The following is a 17,662-nucleotide window of genomic DNA, read 5'->3' as shown; positions in this document are numbered from 1 at the left end:
AACGGCAGAACATGTGATAGAAAGATGTATGGACGGCGATAGAACTGGGTGGCGCGAATGGAAAGAATGGCTGGAACAAGAGAAGGGAGGAATGCAGATGAGAGACAGGAATGGAAGGAGAAGTGAATGGATACGTGTGGCGAATGAGTGGGCAGAGAGTGTCGTGAGAGATGAGAGGGACAGATGAGAGGCAAGCTACCAATGATGCTGCTAAAGAAATCTTCCCAATCTAGACAACCAATGGAATAGACGCTATCTGACTTGTGAAACTCTTACAGTCTGAAAATGAATTGTCAAACAGAGAGTACAGACTTCTTTTGGGCTGAAATAATTCTGAATAATTCATGTATTACCTCAGTTATGTAATACCTTAGAGAGAAACATTTAGTAAGTATAATTAGTTAAGTTCAATTTATTGTTTTTTGAAAGTTGTAAAGAAATGTAAATTTGGTTTGTTATTCAATAAAGTTATGGGTCTTTGACCCTCGGTGATTTGGACGAGCACGGGTCCTCTGGCAGTGGAGATGTTAGGATAGAGGGAAGATGCCTAGCTGAAAGGCTTTCGAGCCAGGGCAGCACAGGGCAATGGCATTATTCATGTCCCTATGGACATGTCGAAGGATTTGTGGTAAAAATGTGATGATTGTCAAACCAATGATTACTTATGATGCAATTGCCTGGTGGCCGAAAGATTTACAGAAAACGGCCCAGGCGAAGCTCTCTGACTTACAAAGACAGGCGTGTCTGGCCTTGCAGTGGTGCCATCAGTACCACATCGTCAGCGGCCATGGAAATCCTTCTAGATGTACCTCCTATCCACATTTGTCTGGATAGAGAGGCTAGATGGACTGCATATAGACTTGTGCATATCGCCAATTGCACAAATCAATCTAATGCAGAGTACAATAGACTGCTGGTTGACACTGGAAGTCACAGCAATCTGGGAATTACCTTTGACTTTATGCCTCCAACTGTCAACTACAAAGTGCCTTATAAAGTAATGTTCCGGGAGAAGGAATTATTAAGAGCAGATAAAATTGTTCCAATCTCAATAACTTCAAATGGAGGGTTATCATAAAACAAGCCTTCAGATGAAGAGTTATTATGAAATTTGAACGTCCACAATAATTCAGAATTGAATTGATTTTAACCAATTCTAAACGTCACACCTTGTCGTAATCATAAATTATTCTTATTGATCAGCTTTTTGATGTTCAAACCACCAGGATTAGGAAATTAAACAAACTTTGATAGTCGAATATCAGACAAATGACGAAGTAATGAAGTATATTGAACTTTCTTCCATTCAGAAATGATTCTATCGAACTTAATTATTACAATGAAATTAATAAATATCATTCAAACGTTCACAACATCTTCATTTTACTGGATTCTTCTTCTTATTGTTCTTCGAAATTGTCTTCTCCCAAAATTTCGACATTTCTAACTGGATTTTTTTTGAATGTTGTTGATTTAGCAACTGAGTCATAATCTTTTTCCGGTAATGGTAGAGAGGGATTTATTGCTAGCTGCAACATCCTCAGTAAAAGCATTTCCCTTACATCTGAGGGCAGGTATTCTTCATGCTTCTCCGAATGATGAAAACTACTTGGTGGTAATAATCTAGCTACTCTTCTATTCGGTTTATAGGATTGTTGACGTTGTTCCGAATACACTTCATTGGGTGGATAGTTTCTAAAAGTATTTAGTTGTTGAAAACCAATTTCCACCACGTTTTGTCTATGATTGCGATCTTGCTCTTGGAAAGTTGGAGTATTTGAGCTGCTCAAAAGTTCTCTCTGCAAAAAATAAGGATCTACTGCTCGCATTACTGGTCGAGGCTGCATATATATGTCGACATGTCGAGTCATCTCGCTTATTTTTTCTAGTCTGTTCTGCCTGATGATGAGTTGCTGCAGGAGCCTATGAAAATCTTTAGTACTAACGGGTGGGTGTATATCATCTATATTGTTTTCGTCATATTTGGGTTCAGGCTCAGCCGCTACCTGATAGACTATTTGACTTGGTCTTAAAAGTTCTTTAATATAACCATTTTCATCCACTTCCACTGGCATTGGCCTTAATATTCGTGTAGGTGGAATTTTCACTGGAGCTTCTTCCTGGTTAAATTCCTCAACAGGTTTTCTTGTTGATGGAGGTATATTATATTGTCCCGATTTAGGTGGACCATAAAGTTCATCCAACTGTTCTCTAGTTAACAGTCTTCCATTAAATTTACTAACTGGAAGCAAAACTGTTCCTCTTTCATTCGCCGACTTTATACCCAGTAGTTGTATTCGATTGTCTACTTTGTCATTAGAAACCCTCAATTGAGGAATGGGAGGAGTCAAATTATTCCCTTCAGAATGAATTGTTGTTGCTCTTTGGCTATACCGATTGTCTACTTTGTCGTTAGAAACCCTCAATTGAGAAATGGGAGGATTCAAATTATTCCCTTCAGAATGAATTGTTGTTGCTCTTTGGCTATAACGTGAAGAACTGTCAAAATCATTCACGGGATCATCAAACACTGAAGGCCGTTGTATAGTTGACGGAGTCGATGTTGTAGATGTTTGTGTGAACTTAGGTCTGTTAGTGGTTGTGAACAAAGGTCTTGGAGTTCCTGTAGTCATGGAGTTACTATAAACGTCTGTTGCATCTTGCCCGAGAGACTGTTGTAACCTTGAAATATGGTCGTGAGCATTATAATCTTGTTCGCTTTGAGATGAAAGCTGTCTTCGTTGTAAATTACCCACTGGTTCGTAAGAATTAACTAGTCTGTCTTGATAATAATGAAACAGTTGATCTGTTTTCTCAGTTTCCTGGATTCCTCCTCTATTAGTTTTCTGATGATTCAGGTTTGATGCATCTGTTTGAGAGAGTGAAGAAACATAGTTTGGTACCGTTGTTGATTGGGAAATGTTTACTACGTTCTCATAATTTGGTTTCTTAGTAGTAGGCTCACTCATTGTTTTTCTCCTCGGTATACTCTGAACAACGCTACTGCTACTTGGTATCAAGGGGGTGGAAGAGACGAACTTTGTCATTTGTTTTCTGAGTGGAATTCTCTGTACTACTGAAGGTTCCTCTGGTTTACTAATAACTTCGCTAGCATTACTGGTACTATAAGAAACTCTTTTTATCTGACCTTTATCGTCCACAAAGCCATATGTTCCCTTTATGTGACCAAGTACATCCCTACTCTCGATTTTGAAAGAGCCATCATCCGCTTCATAACCTATTGTATATGAGCCGTCTTCGTTGATTTTTTTAATTTTTTTGACAATTTCCAATTTCCTGTTGTTGGATTCTGATAGAATAACGTCATCTTCATTTTCTTGTGTCGATGTGCTTTCAGAAAAAGCACCAGACAAGAAAATCAAAATGAGATACAGATGTACCTGAAACAAATAAATTCAAACTTTTTATTGTACATATATGATCTTGTTTTTGGATAAAATTGTTAACATAGCTCTCCCAGGTAGCTAGAATAGAAGAAATATTATACAGCGGGAGTCCCAATACTTCAATATATCGTTAATACTGATATACCAATATGAAAAAAGCTTATACAGGGCTTTTCATGATGAGCGTTAATTAGCCGTTTCTGACAAACTATTTAACGGATCAACCTGAAAATTTCACAGAATGCATAAATCAATATGACCTACACGCCTAAAATATTTCAGACGAAGCGGCGTTGTCGCTTCTATTATAAAGTAGCGGCTTCTTTGATTTTTCAAATGGAACACCCCGTATATAATATCATATTATGATTCATTATCACTTTGTCAACAAATTTATATACTATTTCCCTATACCTATCTATTACCGTTTAGACGATATAAATTAATTTCGATATTTTTTTTACCAAACATGAACTTTTATAAATGTTGATAATCTTGAACTCTCTTGCATTAAAACGATCAAATTTGAAATGGAGTGGAGTGATACTATGAGGATCTTCACTCCGAGTCATATTTTAATTTGCCTCATACAGGGTCTTCAAAAAATGCAGATACTTTGATCTCAGGAAAAAATGAGTGGAACTCAATTTTTTCAAATTAAACACCCTATATATTTCAACATTTTTGAGCTCTACATCCAATTTTAGATTAGCTCTGTTCAGATAATACTATTTCTATTTTGAACCGTTTTCGAGATAAACTGTTTCAAACGGAAACTGACGTGGTTTTGTTGCTCGTTTTTTTGAATTCATCACTTATTTTGGATATTCAACATTTTTTTATACTTACTAATATTTCTTTTTGATCCAGTTTTTTAACTGTCTCAGATCAGTCAATTCGAAATTGGTATGTACCTACCTTAGAAAAAATTACAATTTGTATACATTGAGGTATTGGTCTCTAACGCACAACAGTACACATTAATATTTTTTAATAGTGTGCTTTGGAAAAATAAATAAACCAATTATTTAACGTCAGACTTTCGTTGGTGGTTTTGACTGATTGTGATAGCTACCAATTATAATAGAATAATGTCAAGATTAGGTTACAGTAATGAAGATTTCTTGAATTTATTAATAATTTATAGTGAGTGCAATAGAATTGCAAGTAGAACATGCCGAGTATTTCATGAAAGATATCCACAACTTCCGTAGCCGAATAATAATGTGATAAATCGACTACTAAAAACTGTAGGTTCAATGGAACCTTCCATCCAAAAATCATTCGTAAGAAGACGTAAAGTGGATGATGATGACAATGGTATAACAGTTTTGGGATACTTTCATGCATTTCCAAATGCTTCTCTGCACGAGGCTGAAAAGGAGATAGGTATACCCTACGTGACAATTTGTCGAATTCTTAATAAGCATAAATGTCATCCCTATAAGTTCTACTGTGTCAACATTTGAAAGAGACTGATTTACCTCGTAGAGTGGAATTCTTTGAATGGTTACTTGTCAAGACTCAAGAGGATGAACATTTCCTTGACAATATCATATGGACAGATGGGGGCAAGTTCACAAAAAATGGAGTTTTCAATAGACACAACAGTCATTATTGGGCGCCAGAAAATCCCCATGTTGTCCGCCAAAGGGGTTTTCAAGAAAGATGGCAATTCAATGTATTTTGTGCCATAAAGAATGAGTCAATTTTTTATATCGAGTTTTATGATGATAATTTGAATGCATCAAAATATGAAGATTTACTGAGGAATGGAATTCAAATGATTTTAAATAATAGACCAGGAAGAGAACGTGTATGGTACCAAATGGATGGTGCTCCACCCCATAATTCTCATTCAGTCAGTGAAGCTTTAACCGAAATCTTCGAAGACAGATGGATTGGTAATAATGGACCTTTTCGTTGGCCTCCTAGAACACCAGATGGCAATCCATTAGATTATTTCGTGTGGGGTTTCATTAAAAATATGGTTTACTCTACTCCAATAACAACAATGGAAGATATGAAATCGAGAGTTACAACTGCTTTCAATAGTTTGAGTCCAGACTTGATCAGAAGCGCTACACATGACAATCTTTTGAAGAGATTACATGTTTGTTTAAGTAGAGGTGGAGATGTGTTTGAACATATTCTGAAATATACTGACGATTAAATTAACTCATTAATTTATGGGTTTATTATTTTCAGTTCGTGTTTCAGCGTTAATAAAACTATTGTTTGAAGAGAAGTTTCATTCGAAAACGGTTCAAAATAGAAATAGTATTATCTGAACAGAGTTAATCTAAAATTGGATGTAGAGCTCAAAAATGTTGAAATATATAGGGTGTTTCATTTGAAAAAATTGAGTTCCACTAATTTTTTCCTGAAATTAAAGTATCTGCATTTTTTGAAGACCCTGTATGAGGCAAATGAAAATATGACTCGGAGTGAAGATCCTTATAGTATCACTCCACTCCATTTCAAATTTGCAAGAGAGTTCAAGATTATCAGCATTTATAAAAGTTCATGTTTGGTAAAAAAAAATATCGAAATTAATTTATATCTTCTAAACGGTAATAAATAGGTATAGGGAAATAGTATATGAATTTGTTGACAAAGTGATAATGAATCATAATATGATATTACATACGGGGTGTTCCATTTGAAAAATCAAAGAAGCCGCTACTTTATAGTAGAAGCGACAACGCCGCTTCGTCTAAAATATGTTAGGCGTGTAGGTCATATTGACTTATGTATACTGTCTAATTTTCAGGTTGATCCGTTGAATAGTTTGCCAGAAACAGCTAATTAACGCTCATCATGAAAAGCCCTGTATAAAAGTTATAGGTCACTAGAAAGGACATGTTTTGAAAATAGTTCCAGGTGATCATAAGTCCCTCCAATCCCTAACTCAATATTGCATTTTTTCAGGTACGATTTCCCTACAACACGTTATTGATTCTATGGAAAAAATGAGGAAGTGATGTAGGCCCTGAATTGAATAACGGTATAACTGTTAATTGGATATTTCTTTACAGATCTGAATTTTTTCTGATGAAGTGACACAGAGAATACAATAAAATATGTTGTGTTCGCTGAAAAAAGGTACAGAGTGGGCTAAACTGGACACTTTTGAAAGGAAACTTCTGTTTTCAAACTAAATAGATGAAAACTGATGCATGTGTCTGAGGGTCAAATTTTATGACAAACTTTATAGTGGAAACGGCATATCGATATCTATCATCGTTTCTGAGTTACAGTATGACTGTCAAAAATGTGCATTTTCGAAAAGTTGCTGTGAATTTTTTCCTGTCAAAAATTTCTTGTTTCTATGAGAATATTTACGAAACAATTTTTTACGTGGAATTCAATGGTGTGAAAAACCTAATTTTTCAAATAGGATATCAATAGTTATTGATCTCAGAGGTATTTAGAAATTTTAAGGCAAAATATTGAACCCTTTGTTGATGAATTGCCACTAACGGAGCTCAGAAAAATATATTTTCAACCAGACGAGGCTTCGCCTCACAACACCGCAATTGTTACCAAATTTTAGCTGCCTTAGTGCGGCAAGCCGGTATGATTTTAAAATTCGAGAGTGTAGAGGACATCATTCCACCAAGGACTCCAATAATCAGAACAACCATCTTGACAGAGTGGTCTAAATAGAGTCTGCGGAGTTCGAAAAGAAAATCTCGATATTTTATCCGTTTTCCTCTTCTTCTTGGACAATATTCGTCTCGCCAGAAGCTGAAAACTCCACAACAAATATCGTCTTGCTCTGGTGGTCGAGAAGGACTACATCAGGCTTATTAGTTTGTATGAGCCTGAGGGAGAGGAACGAATAGTTCCTATAAATTCAGCACTTCTCGTTCTCCACAACGAATTTAATATCCTCCGGAGCGTAGGGCAACGCAGGTGTCTCGTCTATAACGTAAGAGTACCGCATTATGTCGTTGAATATAGGCTGAGACCGCATATGCTGGACATACTGATAGCAAGTGCATTAGGGTCTCGGGCGCCTAGCGGCGAGCCCTGCACTTAACGTCAGGAACCTCTATACCTATCACGTGACTGCGGTAGACTAAGGTGTTGAAGACACCATGATAAACCCCTCAGTTTCCAACCTCAGCCCACTCGACCTGAGGGAAGCGAAAGTCAGGCGCTTTGATAATCCAAGGTCTCCAATCTTATTAAAGAACACCCCATGCACTGGCTTAGCCTTGTATTTCCGCAGAAGTGAGGTGATCTCTGCGGCTTTTATATGAGCTTTTTGCTGAACGGGTTCTAACTCGGTGACAGAGTTGTGATCACCTTTCGTTCAGTGACCGAAAACTAAACCGAGATCATCAGCTGCTCGGGCAGCTGCCCTAAAGAGAAATGCTCCTGCTCTCTCATGGTTACGGACCATGCAGAGAAGGGGATCAGAACTCCTGACGAGTTCACAGGCTGTACCCAGTACCATTCTGTCATGAAGACACTCCAAACTCAAAAGTTCGCGGCCTCTCTGTTGTCGGGGAAGTACAACAGTGGAACGGACGATTTAGGATGCAAACTCCTATAAAGATGCATCATTTTTCGGGTCTTTACGTTAAGTTGATACAGCTCCTCCTTCACTACTTCAAACGAGTAGAGATAGGTTGAAACGGCAAGCATATTTGTTACAGCAACTTTGTTATTCCCCGACAGTTCCGATGACCAGATCAGTCGAAGTTTGTGCTGATACTTGCCGCGGAGAGAATTCTTCATTGCTGTTACCTCTTGTGAGTGTTGTTGTTCCACCCCGAGGTAAGTATAGATCTCTTCGGCATTCAAATGATCTAAGATGCTTCCATTTACGAGCTGCACATCTTCTCCGTAGTCCCCGCATCGTCCTCTTTTGAGATGGATCATTGCACATTTGTCTATCCCGCATTTCATACCGATAGCGCGTGTACTCTTCCACCACCCTCAAGGACTGATGGTGGCCCTTCTCTCCAGAGGCATAAAGTTTAAGATCATCCATATAAAACAAATGGGTGACCTTGTGCCTCCGCTTTCCAGGGGTGCCACAGTTATACCCTCGAGTATTTCTGAGCGCAACGGATAATGGCAATAGTGAGATGCAGAAGAGAAGGGGACTGAGGAAATCGCCCTGAAATACAACCCTTCTGAAAGTTACCCACCCTATTTGAACTTTGGCTTATGGTGAAGTGAGTTCGCCAGAGTGGTATCAGTTGTTCAACGCATCTCACTATTTTGTCGGGTACCGCAAAGCGTCTGAGCAAATGCAAGATGAGCTCATGCGATATTGTATCAAATGCCTTACGATAATCAATCCAGGTCATAGTGAGATTACGCTTATATTGTATTGAGTCCTGCGTTACACATCTATCGATGAGCAGGTTCTCTTTATATCCAGCGACTCCTCTCTTCGACCCTCACTGCTCATATATCCGTTCGAACACTCAGTCAACTGCGGTGAGTATTCGTTTGTATAAGATGCTAGTAAACAACTTAGAACACGAATTCAAGCATGTTATCGGTCTGCAATTCTTAGGAATCGACAAATCTCCGCTTTTGGGGATGAGAACGGTCCGCCCCTCGACAAACCATTCCGGAATCGGCTGCTCTCCGTCCAGCCATGACTTGAAAACTCTGGCCAGAGGGTGGTGGGTGCTTGTTAGTTTTTTCCACAAATGAGTATTTAGCCAACCTGGGCCTGGAGCAGCAAAGTTCTTGGAACCCACAAGGGCTCTTCGAACGTCAACCGGGGTTATCGAGTTGCGCAGTTCATCGAACCCAGGCTGTTGGAACTTGAAAGCTTCGAACTGCGCTAGGGCTGGAGTGTCTAAGTTGAGTGGCTGCGGGTGTTCCTAGATATCCTTCCAGAAGGATTCCACCTGATCAGGTAGTCGGCGCTTTATCCACAACATGTGGAGGCTCTTGGAATAATCGAGAAGGATTCTCGCGGAACCTAAGGTTTTCCGAGATACTTCTCGCTCGCCTCACTAATGACTTCTTAGCAGCCACTAGCATTCGTATCATATCAAGGCAGTGCTGTTTGGTGGTCAGCAGCACGCCTTGACTCAAAGTGTGATGGATACGTCGTAGTTTGGCGGCTATTCGCCGCACTGCGGGCGTGAAAGGCCTGTTGGCCGCCCTGTAATCCATCACTTGTGTACACGCCGTTCAATCTTCCGAGATTTCGTCCTTCCGATTCGGAAAGCCATTGGACGATGCTATACACGGTGGTGTTGATTTGCCAGATGTCAGCCTCTTCTGTTAGAACACTATGAACCTCCGCATCCAAACAAGCCAGTTCTTGTGGCTTCAGGGGCGTAATTATGTGGAGCGCTCTGCGTGTTCTGATTGACTCCACTTCGTTAGCAGGCTGGGAAGGAGCTATATAGCCCTGCGCCGAAGATAGGATACGTAATCCCTAAGATTTTGGGCGGAAAAGGCGGCATACTCCGGATGTGTTTCACACCATAGAGCATGCAATCTCGCCATTTACCCCCTTCGTGCGGGCTCACTACTCTCGTAGCAAAGCATAAGGCCATCTCCTAGCTCATGCGTCCATTGAAAGCGTCCGTTTTCATTGTCAGGGTTGTCATCGGTAGGCAAATCATCGTTATGAGCCCCGCCAACTTGCCTATGACCCCTCCGAGCAGGTCGATAGTGGAGGCCCCGTCCTCGATTACTAGGAACCAAGTGTTGGGTCCATCAGGTGGTTAGCCCTGTGGACACACGGCCGGCACCGGAAGGAGGTTAGTTTGACCTGAAAGGCACTTGTGAACTAGAGTAATAGTAGCATACAGGGTGTTCTATTTGAAATAACAAATTTATCTTTATTCGAAATTATAAAAAAGTGACAATGATTTTTGAAAATTCGGTAGAATATTGAGAAACGGGTTTTATTGAAATCAATAGCCCGAAACCTCTTTTATGCTTGGTCAGAATTCGAAGGGTTGATTTCTATACATTTCGATGTTGTTTAGTTTCCAATTGTAACCAGCATCTTAACTAAAAAAACAATAACTCGAGAAGGGTTATAGTTAGGTACATAGTTCCGTGTATGAAATCGTATTACTTTTTTCTGATTGTACAAGTGTAATGAAATACAGGGTGTTTCATTGAAGAAACACAACTTCAATATGTCACACTTTTTTAGCCACTCTGTAGACTCCAAAATAATCTCATCCTGCAGCCTCAATCAATATACATACAGTGCAGTTCTTTAATGTCCCCACCTTTTTATTTCTTCAACAGGTCAACTCAAAAAATTGAAATTTGGGATAATGGAATTAATGCATGAATACTTTATTTTGAAGTTAAACTGACAGATGAAACTTTCAAGATGGCGACTGGGCGCCATTTGGGAAAAAAACTTAATGGAAGGGGGTCTTGTGACACCTCATTTTGAAGCTGCCGACGAATACGTCACAACCCTAGAATATGAAGTCAATATCTTCACCAACTACAAAATGGCGGAACATTTAATAATTTCCTGAAGACAACACATTAATATCGATATTTCTAGAAATATTACTTTTTATCTGCCTTATGGCAATTCCAACAACGATAAGGTTTGTTAAGTTATTTTTTGTTTATAAAAATGTCAACAAATGTCAGTACGACAATGAACTGAATATTTTCATTTAGTTTTCGGTTTTACTAGTAGAAAGGTACCACGTCAACAATCTCTAAAATGGTCAATTCTCGTCCATTGAAAGAAAAAAATTGAAGCGATTTCTATTTATGCTGCGACGCTTAACTTTCAAGAGACCGATCAATGAACGTTTTCCGAATCGTCCTATCTGTAGAAAATATTTGAGGGAACTTGTACCCAAATTCACAACTACCGGTAGTGTACATAACAAAAAAGCCCCCAGTAAATCCTGAACAGTCTACTTATTCCGTCGCGAATGTTTGTGAGGTGTCTTCTTCTACTGTGTGGAGACTTTTGAAGAGGAATAGGTATCATCTATACAAAATTAAAATGAAACACCCATTAATTGAAAATGACCCTGATCGAAGAACAGAATTCTGCGAAATCATGACGGAAAATATACGAATGTATATTTTTTAAACGGCAATGTTCACAGAAAAAATTGCCGTTATTGGAGTGACACCAACCCTCACGTTTTCTGCGAAACACATACCCAATATCCAGAAAAAAATAACGTTTGGGCAGGAATATTGGGAAACCATATTGTAGGACCTCTATTTATTCATCAAAATTTAACAGGGGAACTGTATTTGAATATGCTGGAAAGTACTGTTGACCCTCTCATCACTGCGAATCCTAATGAATTCGATATGGATATTGTATTCCAACAAGATGGAGCACCACCACATTACTCGAGACAAGTAAGAAACTATTTGGATACGACTTTTGCCGGTCGTTGGATTGGCCGTCGAGGTCAGCCTGCCAGTCGAGTCCAGTCGGAATGGCCAGCCTGCTCGCCAGATTTGACACCTTTGGACTTTTTTATGGGAAGGCAGATAATAATAAATATTTGTAGACATACTGACGTTACTGTGTTCGAAAATGTTCGGCTTGAAATATCGGATAGGCTGTTCATATGTCAAGAAGTTCAAGGCAACCATTTCGAGCATCTTCTGAACTCACCTCACGCTTATAGCCCTCATATTATGTAGTTAAATGTCAACGTAGTCAGGCAATTATTGAAAGTTCCGCCATTTTGTAGTAGTTGAAGGTATTGACATTATATTCTAGGGTTGTGAAGCATTTGTCAGGAGCTTCAAAAAGATGTGACACAAGACCCCCCTTTCCATTTAATTTTTTCCCCAAATGGCGCCCAGTCGCCATTTTGAAAGTTCCATCTGTCAATTCCACTTCAAAATAAAGTATTCATGCATTGATTTCATTATCCTAAATTTCAATTTTTTTGAGTTGACCGTTCAAAAAATAAAAGGGGGGGACATTAAAGAAATGCATTGTATAATGAAATGGAAAGATTTTTTTTTAATTTCAATAGTTGAATGTTTGTAACATAAACGAAACATGTTGGGATATGAGTTTATGTGCGCTTTCTTTTCAGAATCATCCATATAATCATCCCCTTAATATTAACATGGCATTCAGGAACACCCTGTATATTTTCTTTTTCAATTTTCAATTCAGAATATGTACTCAGAGAAAATAAGTTCAAGTGGTGCATCAAATTTTTTCCATTTCCTTTTTCATTTTCCCAAAATATTAACTTCGGGGAAATAACCATAGATGTTCTCACCGAAAAGACAGTTCATTCTAACAACTAAGTGTGAAAAAAATTCTTGGGAAGAACCTACGTAATAGAAGGATGGATATTTCTTGAATGCCCCTAATTAGTTTTCCAAAAACCACGATTCAGAAAAATTAGTAATTAATAATTGATTATTCTTGAAATCACAACGATTTATATGGCACCCCATGAGAAATAAATTCAAATCTGAACTCGCACGCAAAATGAGTAGTTCCCACACTTTTCCTCATTCAAAAAACAAATCAATAAACATACCTGTCCGACTTCTGCCATAGTCACCACTGATAAATACTAAATCCCGTATATGTCTTGAAACGACTATATAACTTGGTGAAAAACACCAACCAAGTAAACTAACAATGAAAACATCGTGGGAGGAACATCCTTGAAACGGACGTCTGTCAGAAATTAAAAACACACCAAGATGAAAAAGTAGTGCACATCTAGTGAAAGTGACACAATGAATGCATCGTTTGTTTCCATGGGATGTTATGTTCATTGTTATAAAAAATAATAAGATAATTACTTTGTTTGGCTCAAGAGATATATTTATGTAATGAAATTTAGGTGCTTGATGACTGTAATTCAAGAAATGCAATAAATGATATTTGTAATTTGATGATATATAATTAAACAATGATTTTTGATGCCTCTACTTCACATAACTTCTGAAAATCAACACAAAATCAGCTCGGCAAGGCATTCCGTATATCATTTTGAAAAACAGTATCTCAAAATAGAGAATCTACTTGTCTCTAAAAATTTTATATAATTCATTTAACGTTTCTTTACGAACGCACTCGTATAGAATTTAGTCCGGAGGGAATTCAAAAAACAAAACAGTATTCCAAGTTTGAATTGAATGGGGAATATTTTTACAAGAGATTATTGTTTGGGAGGGAAACGTTTTGAAAAAAAAACATTTTCAAACAAATACTTTTATATGAACGCTGAATTTTACGAAAAACGTTCTTCTCCAAACATTCATGATGAAATCGAATCAGATATCATTCATAGGATTCCTACACAATATTATTTATAAAAGTAGTAAAATTTCACTTAGATGGAACACTGTCATCCTCACTGGTGGACATCCGGTGTTTCGGCATAAGACACTTGCTTTATCGCCTCTTCAGCACCAAATCTGGATGAAATTATAAGATGAATCCACGAGAATTACGACTTTATATCACGAATGAGTTCAGTCTACTCATGTCATCGACGACAGTACGTCGTAATGACATTCATTCGCTTATTTGATTAAATTCCAGCCAAAGAAAGCAAATTTTAACAGCTTTCTGAATGTGTAATAATACACAGGGTGTTCCATTTGAAATAATCAACTTTCAGTCACTTTTTCAAACGAACGAAAAAACTGTATTTTTTACCACCCTGTATTGAAGTAACGAAGATTACGCTGAACCAAATTTCGATACCATAGTTAGTATTCCTTAACTCAAAGATTTCAGCATTTTTAGAGAATTAATATTAATTCATATTTCGAAAACGGTAACAGATAGGTATAGGAAAATATCAATAAAAGTTGTCGGGTAATTGTTTTAGATTCAAAAAATAATATTATATGCAGGGTGTTCCGTTTGAAAAATCAAAATTGCTACTACTTTCTAATGGAAGTGCCAACACCGCATTATCGAAAATATTTCAGTTGGGAGAAAATGTCCAAATATGCCCTGCCTTGAATTTTAAAAGGTGATCCGTTTTGTCTGGTTCACCAGAAACGTCTAATGTGCCAACCACCGTTAATAGCTCACAAACATATTAAGGAAAACAAAATTTGAATACTATCAAAAACGAATCAATTCAAACTCCTCAGATAACACCCGGTTATGGAAAATAATTCAAGAAATAACCAATACGAAAAGAAGTAAACGATCAATCATATCAATAAAAAATAAAGCAGGGGTTACTCTTAACATAAAACTAGAAATAGCAAACGAATTCAATTCAATACAGGGCTTTTCATGATGAGCATTAATTAGCCGTTTCTGGCAAACTATTTAACGGATCAACCTGAAAATTCCAAGCCAAGTTATATTGATCTAACCAGCGGCGTTCAAATTTTCTTTGCAAATGGCTGGCATGAGAAAAAAAATCATAATTTGATGATGGTACCCAGGGATTTGTCAGCAATTTCTTCTTTTTTATCGCATCCCATCACAGTTTCTACTCAGTTTTAAGATCATAATATATTCATTTAAAATTAAGCAAAGTTTCAATTCAAAATGTTCTTTTCTACAAAAATTGAGAAATTACTCAACCTACCTTTTTGGACCAGTTTCTTATATCCACTTAAGCAGCCTCAGTTTGAACATCAAACGTAAATAAGAAGTTGAACTGATAAACTGTAACTGGAATAGATAGATAGATAGATGATATGTTTATTCATCACTGAAGTTTTACAAGATACAGCATATAAACTCGAACAATTACATATAAATTCGAACAATTGTTTATCAAAAGAAACACATAGATTCCTCTACCAACCGCTAGGTGGCTCTAGATCAGTGTGGCGGATGTATGATAGCTATAAACTTGTATCTATAATTCTTATTTGTAGTATTATTTTTATGTTGTTTTCCTATAGAAAATAATTGTATACGATTGTATTACGCGATAATGTAGACCGGCAATAAAATAACGATAATTTACCTTAATTTCATAATTTTCAATAGCGCCAAGTATTTTTTGACTTATTGAAATAGTTATTTTATGAATTGTAATGAATTCCAGCAACAAAATGTAATAAAAATGTAATATTGTTCGTTACTTGAATATTCCTGCGAGGAGTAATAACAATTCGCTAGTAAGACGATTATCACTTTATTTTAAACTAGTTGTTGCCCGCGGCTTCGTTCGCGTAGAATTTGGTCCGTAACAGACCATTTTAAACAAACAGTGAGGTACAATATTTTCTCATTAACCCAAAACTTCAGATTTCCAATTTCAAAACTGACGAAATTCAATACAATCTATGAGCCCCTATTTTTTACCCTTTGGGCTGCAAATTCCTGATTCCCTTTCTTGATGCTTATTTACACTATACAAAGAACCTACCTGCATATTTCAGGATTCTAGGTTCAGTTGCTTTGGCTGTAGGTTAATATAAGAGCGGGCAACAGCTAGTAATTTATATTTTTACTTTTAAAGTACAGTAACTAAAAGATATGCCAACTGCATTAAGTAATGAAAAGCTTCGAGAACCGAACTATATTACCTATAAATAAATACGTCAACGTCTGGCGTCACGCGTCTACCCGCGTTCTCGACTTAGACCTCCCCTCTATTCCCGCGCATCGTCCCTCGTCGTCTTACAGTAGACGCGACCCGTAATGGCTTACTGCGTTGCGTCAACTTAATCTTATCGTGATAACTTTCAAACGATTTGTCCAAATTACTTAGTGTAAAAGACAACGTTTATTTGAAATGAAGGGGTTATATTTTTAGGAGTGATTAATTTTTTGGGAAAGAACGTTTTTGGAATACAAACTGAGTAGAGAAAAGTATCTTCTGTATAATTCAGTGCTCGTGTAGAAGTATTTGTTTCGAAAGAATTTTTTTCTTTCGTGTAATTCAATGTTTATATGAAAGTAGCTGTTTCAGGAGGGCTTTCTTCCAGTTTGTGTCTGAAAGTTGCTTCTTTGCATGATTTACACATCCATGTATAGAGTTATTTATTTTCAAATTGATTACTTCCTTCCTTTCTTTGGAAGATTCCCACATGTTTTTGTATCAAGATGGAGTAGTAGAAAGCCAAAAACTTTCTTTCCCAAAAAACAAAGTTTGACTATATGAAATACTTGAAACAATTTTTATAAGAAGCTGACAGATATTCTAATATGTGCATTGTAAAAAAAGTGTCCAATTTAATTGTATTTATGGCTTAACATTTTGCATATAGTGACTTCCACATAAAAGGTAGATATATGCTATTGCTGACATTTATTTAGAACTATTCAAGATGAATAATCTTACAGTACATTTTTTTCATGTAACTCCAACAGTATAGGCACCGCATCGCAGACATCTATGAATCTGACATGTCTTTAGTCAGCTTTAAAAACATGGAATTGTATTTTGGTGAATGTTCAAAGTCTATTCATTTGTCTCTGGGATTGGTAGGGAGTGTCAGGAATTACACTTAAAAGGGAAAACCTTGTTAATCCCTAGCTCGCCCAAGTTTTGCCTTCTGAGAGTTGTCGTTTGTAGGAGGGGCAACATCTGGTTATTGAAAAACCAATTTTGAACAGATTTTTAAACTATTCTGGGATGACCCTATGTACAGGATGTTCCATTTGAAATAAACTGAGAGAAAAGTTATCCCGAGTTTCGTTTACCTCTGTATAGAAAAATAAACTAACCTAAAGTTTATTTTATTGAATATTTTCCTCCTTCCATTTCAGATTAGGCCCCCAGAGATTTTCTCCTGTTTCCAAGATTGGAGACTCATGAAAGGACGGCGTTTTGCGACGATTGAGGAGATCAAAACCGAAACTCTGAAAGAGCTGAAGTTGACGAATTTGTGAACAGTCAATAATTGCCAAAAACTGTTTTGAAATTATATGTGAAACAATGAAAAAATTAGTTTGTCTTTGTGTCCCCAATGAATGCGGATCATCAAGCATTTTGTTCTGTAATACGAAGGAAGATATCGAGAAGGAATTTAGACATCATCAAAAATTATCTTCAATGGAATGGCTACTCCAAAGCGATGCTGGAACAGACTTTGGGTAAAAGACAGCAAGAGTCTCACAAGGAAGAGAAGCCGTCACAACCCTACATCGGAGGATTATCGGAAAGCATAAGTAGAGTTGGGTCCAAGTACATCAGAACTTGCTTTACATCCGGAAACACGTATCCGTAGCAGCCTCACGAAAACCAAGCCACCAAACGCGGACTGCGATTCCAAGAATTGCATGTACCGGATACCCTGTGAGTGTGGAAAATCCTATATTGGTGAAACTAAGAGGCCATTGAAAGTTCGCA

General features: G+C 37.3%; 1 protein-coding gene across 1 annotated transcript; it reads right to left on the bottom strand.

Annotated features, from left to right (window-relative positions):
* Positions 1–1,246: 1,246 nt before the first annotated feature.
* LOC111503604 (uncharacterized) lies at positions 1,247–13,099 on the bottom strand. The gene is made up of 2 exons (XM_023157954.2): positions 12,914–13,099; positions 1,247–3,401 (listed from the first exon to the last, which is right to left on the bottom strand). Exons 1-2 carry the CDS (start codon positions 12,929–12,931, stop codon positions 1,401–1,403), a joined length of 2,019 nt encoding a protein of 672 aa, XP_023013722.2. The 5' UTR covers positions 12,932–13,099; the 3' UTR covers positions 1,247–1,400.
* Between the last annotated feature and the right edge of the window lie 4,563 nt (positions 13,100–17,662).

The sequence above is a fragment of the Leptinotarsa decemlineata genome, unplaced genomic scaffold (assembly GCF_025532065.1).
Source record: "Leptinotarsa decemlineata unplaced genomic scaffold, Ldec_3_MD MMD2_tig00026374_RagTag_RagTag, whole genome shotgun sequence".
Classification (NCBI taxonomy): Eukaryota; Metazoa; Arthropoda; class Insecta; order Coleoptera; family Chrysomelidae; genus Leptinotarsa; species Leptinotarsa decemlineata.
This window is presented reverse-complemented; position numbering and strand designations above follow the sequence as displayed.